This window comes from Gigantopelta aegis, chromosome 8 (assembly GCF_016097555.1).
Source record: "Gigantopelta aegis isolate Gae_Host chromosome 8, Gae_host_genome, whole genome shotgun sequence".
NCBI classification, from domain to species: domain Eukaryota; kingdom Metazoa; phylum Mollusca; class Gastropoda; order Neomphalida; family Peltospiridae; genus Gigantopelta; species Gigantopelta aegis.
In genome coordinates this window covers 61,453,195-61,459,567 of record NC_054706.1, presented here as the reverse complement: position 1 = coordinate 61,459,567, position 6,373 = coordinate 61,453,195, and the positions used below count along the sequence as shown (strand labels likewise).

Here is a 6,373-nt window from a genome sequence, read left to right as displayed (position 1 = left end):
ATGGGCCCACCGACGAGGTTCGATCCTACACAGACAGCGCATCAGGCGAGCGTTTTAACACTGGGGAACGTCCCGCCCGTCAAAATGGGAGAGGAAACCCGCTGCCGCCACGTCATGTCAGGGGCGTCGAAAGAACTTTGACATTGGGGTGGCGGAGGAGGTAGGTGGGGGGGGGGGGGGGAGGCTGTCCCTCTCTTGCTGCAAGGGATGAGCTTATTTTCTACGATACATGGTTATTGTAGCCAACATTTACACACGAGTTTGCTGTTATACGTAGCGTCCACTGACTTGTACTAATAAACAAACTTATAGCGGACATTTTGATGATCTAAGGAAAAGTAAGAATTATCCACAAAAAAACCCCAATAAAAAAACATTAAAAAAACAAAAACAATAATAATAATTTAAAAAAATCCTGCTGTAATATTGGGGAAGCAACTACTGCATCTGTCGCCCCAGATCCGGCGCTCCTGCATAGAGTACTCTATTTGATTGGATGCAAGGAATCTAATTTTGGAGCACTGGCTGGAACGAGAAATATCAATGGAAGCCCCCCACCCCCCTCCACCCCCCCCACCCCCCACACACACACGGCGGGGATCAATCCTAGACTGATCGCGCATGAGAAACACGCTTTACTACTGGGATATGTCCCGCATCTTCCATTTTGTTTTATGCATGCACTGTTTAGAAACCGATCTCCGTCGTGGGCCCATTGGGCTATTTCTCGTTCTAGCCAGTGCACCACGACTGGTATACCAAAGGCCGTGGCATGTACAATCCTGTCTGTGGGATTGTGCAGATAAAAGATCCCTTGCTTCTAATGGAAAAAAAAAGGTAGCGGGTTTCCTCTCTTAGACTATATGTCTAAATTACCAAATGTTTGACATCCAATAGCCGATGATTAATAAACCTGCGCCCATGACAGGCGTGCGCTACAACAGCTTGCTCTGAATGTGCACGTTAAATCCTATGACATAATCAATGTATCTGGTGTAATCGGGTTTCTCTTCCTACTTTATTAACTATTAATTATTTACCATATTGAGTTAGAGAACTGATTCTCCTCTAAAATGTTATTGTCACCTGGACCAGCTTCCGACGTTTGATACTTTTAATGATTGGTGTATTAAACGAAATAACACTTCTAACAGGTTGACATCTAATAGATATACTGCTGGGGGAAAATAAGTGAACACGTGTTTTTTTTTTTAGACCAAATTTAATTCACTGCCGAGTAATTATGCTTGTATAAAATGCAAATTATTATTACACACCAGTGTAAGATATTGCTCATGACATAACAATCACTCAGTATCTAACTAGTGTAATATTGGCGTAACGTAGATCACTTACTGACCCAATTCGTAGAAAATTAACGTGTAGTAGATCTCGAAATCTGCTTACTTTTACGTTGGGGCTTGTTAGCAGTTGGTTTGTAATAAATAAAATACTAAACTAGCTTGCCTGTCATACCATTTTTATGAAACTCGTGAACAGTGTAAGATATTGCTCATGACGTAACAATCACTCAGTTTTAACTAGTGTAATATTGGCGTAACGTAGATCTCAACGTAGACCCAATTCGTGTAGTAGGTCTCGTGAACAGTATTGGTATCTGTCTCGCTTTCGCTCGGCAAATAGCAAAACTGTTCACTCATTTCATAAAAAATGGTATGACTGGCAAGCTCGTTTAGTATTCTATATTTATATAACGTGGAATTGAATGCAAGTAATATGGTATTCACTGCCAATAACACGGAACCGATAGGGTATGTACAGGTTTTGGTTGCAGTAAATAGTAAATCTGTATATTCCGATGTGTGTTTTCATCAGTATATATAAAGAAGGCACGCAGACACAACAGAAGAAGACATACATTTTAAGAACGTGTTTTTATTGGACATTATGCAGAGAAGGAGAAATCTAAACGAACAAGCACAAGTCTCGTAGATTTTAACGCATAACTGTACCCCGTACTGCATAATTGTGTATTCACACATCTGGACGAATAGATATATATATATATAAAAAAACATCCTTGCTAATACAACAGTTTTTAACAATAAAAAACCACATTTTATTCAAGTTATTGCATTTAAAATCTTTTATTGCAACTGCACTAAAATACTGTGTGTATATATATATATATATATATTTATATAGGTAAGGATAAAACAGTAATCTAAATATGATAAGTCAAAAATCGACTCACCATATGTGACTATAAATACGAACAGTACTATTATACTATCTGATAAAACTCGATGTACTGTGTCAGATAAAAAACAACAACTAAAGACTATCCTTAGAAACATATTTGCTAATATCCGACCCACTATCATGATGGCTGATCAGTCGGTAGGATTTTAATATTTAAAATGTATTCATTATAACCGTTTTGTTTTAAATGCTGGAGAAACACAGTCAAATCCACTGTTGGTATTGACGATTTTTACTTATCTGTTGGGTTCAAGCATATTCATTGTTTTCTTTTAGAACAACAGTGACTATGATAACAAATATTATTTAAATACAAGTAAGGACAAATCACTAATTATTTGTTTTATTTAATTGGCAGTCGGGGCTGAAAAACAAACATCATCAACAACAACTGAAATATATTTTCTTTTACCTCGTTTTTGAGATAATGTTCTTGTTTTTTTTGGGTTTTTTTTACAGATCCTAATATTAAACGCATGCAAATTGCATGAATGTGACGTCATTAAATATTTGAGTTTAGACTCTAACAATTTTATAAGCACGGACTCGTTCGATGAAAATGGTATTCTTGATTTTTAGATATTATATGCAAAAATTAGTAATGTTTTAGAATATCATGATTGTCTTCAGGTAGATATATATTCTTTTTATCAGCGGCATTGGTGATTGTCTTTGAATGTTTCTCAATACCTTGCATTAATGTAACACAAATAATCACTGCAGTACAGTTGTATGTCAAAAAGTAAACTGCCCAATTATTAATTTCTAGAGAAAGCAGTATTAAAATAAATGTTTTAAAAACCTCATAAAAAACAAGCAAGTAAAATTATTTTTAACGTGCTAAATGCATGTGTCATACGATCAAATAAAAGGATTCACTATTGTACTTCTACTAATAATACAGAAAACATTATATATTTACAACAAATGAAAAACAACAATAACTTCCAAAAATGCATATGGAATCTTTTAAACTTTGACCGGAAGTTAATGGATCTACTGCAAATGCGACTGCTAGTTCCAATAGATTATATCTGTGCTTATTTTCAGTTTTCAAAACTTTACCCTACTGTCAACTCCTGAAATAGAAACCAAGCAAGTCCATCATGGGAACACAGTCTGACAGACACCCATTGCAACTGGGACCCTAATCTATACAGATATCATGGCATGCAGAACCAGTTCATTCGTGGACAATCTACCATTATATTCTGTCCTATACAAATCAACTGAAAACTCTATTACCGTGCTCATATACCACACGTTTCAGGCATGTCTGTCTGAGGTCCGATCTCTTGCATGGCCAATGGCCTGGCCTGGGACTAACGTATCCTATACAAAGTCCAAGCAGAAGAACCAACGTTTGGTGTGTCTCGGTCAGGTTTGCGGTATAAAAAGTTATGTACAGTAAATGTTTTATTTTATTTCTGGAGAACTAAGCTAACAATGAAAAACTATAAGAACGTATAGACTAAGTTAATTATTTTGTTCTTATAATGACATGAAAGTACAAAAATACACACAGCTAGCTACCATGGTAAATTGGGCACGGGGAGACGAAGTTATCTCCTGTCATATTCATAACCCCTCAACATTTAAACGTTTTTTACAGAACATATGACAACAACCTAGACCTGCATTATTTGATTATTTCTTCTCCCTTTGGCGAGACCAACCAGACTCTTCTTTCTTTAAACATATTAAATGTGTCACTGATTGTGCAGACATTAATTATCCCATCTACGACTTTGACTTAATGACCAAAATAACACCAAAGTAATTTTTCTGTTTTGTCAAGTGAAAAATATTTATCTATGTTGCAGAAACCCTCATTCTGCTGTATAAAGCAGTAATATGGGCTCAATGGGGGTAACAAGGGGAAGGCTATGAACGTCTTTACACATTTGTATTATACCATAGCAAATCCAAGATTATACATTGATTCATTGTACTATAAAAACGAACACGAATGCACTTAAATCAGATTGTGTTAAAAGGTGTATAGAGAACAGTCCTGGGTTTTTTGGGATATCTCGTGACACCATATTCGTTAACTACTAAATTAAGTTTTTCGTATTTAGTTAATTTCATTTTTTTAATAATCTTATTCAACATTGTAATATGACTATACAAAAAACCTGTGTCAAACAGGATATAAAAAACACAGTTGACAAGATTTGCAACAAATGGTTCTTCGTTCATTATCTCCATTATCAACAAACACTAGTAGTCATTCTCATAGCTTAGTCTAAGTATCAAACAGAGCTATCAAGAGACAGCAGTTCAGTGAACAACTCTTACGTTTTGCTTTTCACACATATAAATTATGTTTAGTCATGCATAAATACTGTAGTTACACTTGATCCCCCTCACTCAGCAGATGACATCTATGTCATTTGACCATGCCTTAGTATCATCACTAAAGACATTTTATCATGCTCTTTATATTGTATCATACTCTTCATAATGTATTGTCGAATATCTAAATACTAAGAAACACAGAAACTGCTAACGCCATTGCCTCGTCAGTTTGCGTGTGGCTTTGTAAATCACAGTTACACATCACAATGGCAGTGGTTTCATGTTTTAAAATAAGCTACCATTAGTAGGTAGCATGAGCTTAAGAATCTGGTCTTTGATGGTAAAACCAAAACATATTCCCATCGCACCTCCAAGTCTGCTGTTAATCAAAGTTCGTTTCCAAGTCTACTTCCTTGCCAGATTCAAAGTTGTGAGACTCTGGGTCAGCCATCACATATGATGCATAAAATCCTTTGGTGTTCAGTGTATCATCTGACTTGAAGCGGACCAGCAGTTCACTTCCTGATGAAATAATGTCTTCAGGAATCTGAAGAAAAAACAACAAAGAAATCATAATTATACACATGTAGTATAGGTTTTACAGTTGTGCTCTGTCCTACCTTGGTCTGCTTTGCTCTGCCTTGTCCCACCCAATATATGACTTACTAGCTTGGTTTACGTTTCTTACAGATGTCAATATTTTGACTGATGAAATATGATGAAAATATTAATGATGTTGAAATATTTTACTGCATTGGGGATCATTTGAGCAAGTAAAGAACCTGACATGCAGGAACATAGATTACCGTGTATAGAAACTTGATAAAACTGATGATTTTAAACATCAAAGCTACAATAGGCGTGCTTTTACTAATCAATTTCTTGATATGCTTTATGTTTTGTCATCTGATTAACACCTAAGCACAATAGGGGTGTTTTTAATATGTGTACTAATTAAGTTCTTGGGTTGGCTTTTACTTTTCTCAATAGTTATGCACGAATATGAAGAAATGAAAGATTTTAACAAATTTTACTTACCAAAGATCCACAGTATTTTCCAATCTGTACACTCGAATCGTCGTAACCATCAAACACTTGGACCGAGTCGTACCTACAAAAGAAAACGTTGAAATTAAGAACACGACACACACTAAATCTTTGTCCTAAACGACAACATCAATAATTAAATTAGTATCCATCAAAACTTTAGGTGAATAGGGACACGAAGAGGAGGGCTGGGGTGGGAGGAAGGCACTACCATCAATTACCTGATGCAAGTTGCTTAGGGGAAACAATTTATGGGATTTATAATTACGAATCTCATTAACGTGAATGACAAAAACAGTTATCGTGTTCAAAATCGTATCGAAAGGGCATTGGCAAAGCTATGGTTGATTCCACAAATCGCTGGAGAACAAAGTAGATATTTTTAATTTGTAATGTTTAAAGCTTTATGAGGTTTCTCCTTTTAAATACATAGTAAGGAAGGTAAATCATATTATACTTGGAGTAGATGGGTAGCAAAATTCCGAAAATTCTAATCTTGTTTTATTCTCTGTCTTTGGCTAACAGACACACCAGACCAGAACGCTGATCGAATCACTAGTAAATCCACAATACATTGTTTTGAACATTGTTTGACTTACCCACAGTCTGTCTCGTCCTCTACCTGGAATGCCTGGAACCTCAGTCTAATCCGGAATCCACTCTTCACCTGGATCCTCCACTGACAATCCACTCGGTTGTCATAATTGTGGTCACCATATTTGGCGTGCGAGTAGAATTTCTGCGCAGTCGCAGAAGCTATGAGAGTTGCGCCACAAACTGAATTTCCAGAAACAAACACACA

At 36.1% G+C, this 6,373-nt stretch overlaps 1 protein-coding gene across 1 annotated transcript in view; it reads right to left on the bottom strand.

Annotated features, from left to right (window-relative positions):
- Positions 1-1,876: 1,876 nt before the first annotated feature.
- The window catches only part of LOC121378818 (bone morphogenetic protein 1-like), a 69,309-nt gene continuing 64,812 nt past the window's right edge, over positions 1,877-6,373 (bottom strand). The window contains exons 16-18 of the mRNA XM_041507146.1: positions 6,171-6,348; positions 5,563-5,635; positions 1,877-5,071 (exon numbers count right to left, since the gene is read on the bottom strand). Of these exons, the coding sequence (XP_041363080.1) occupies positions 4,907-5,071; positions 5,563-5,635; positions 6,171-6,348 (416 nt within the window). The 3' untranslated portion in view covers positions 1,877-4,906. The remainder of the gene's footprint in view (positions 5,072-5,562; positions 5,636-6,170; positions 6,349-6,373) is intronic.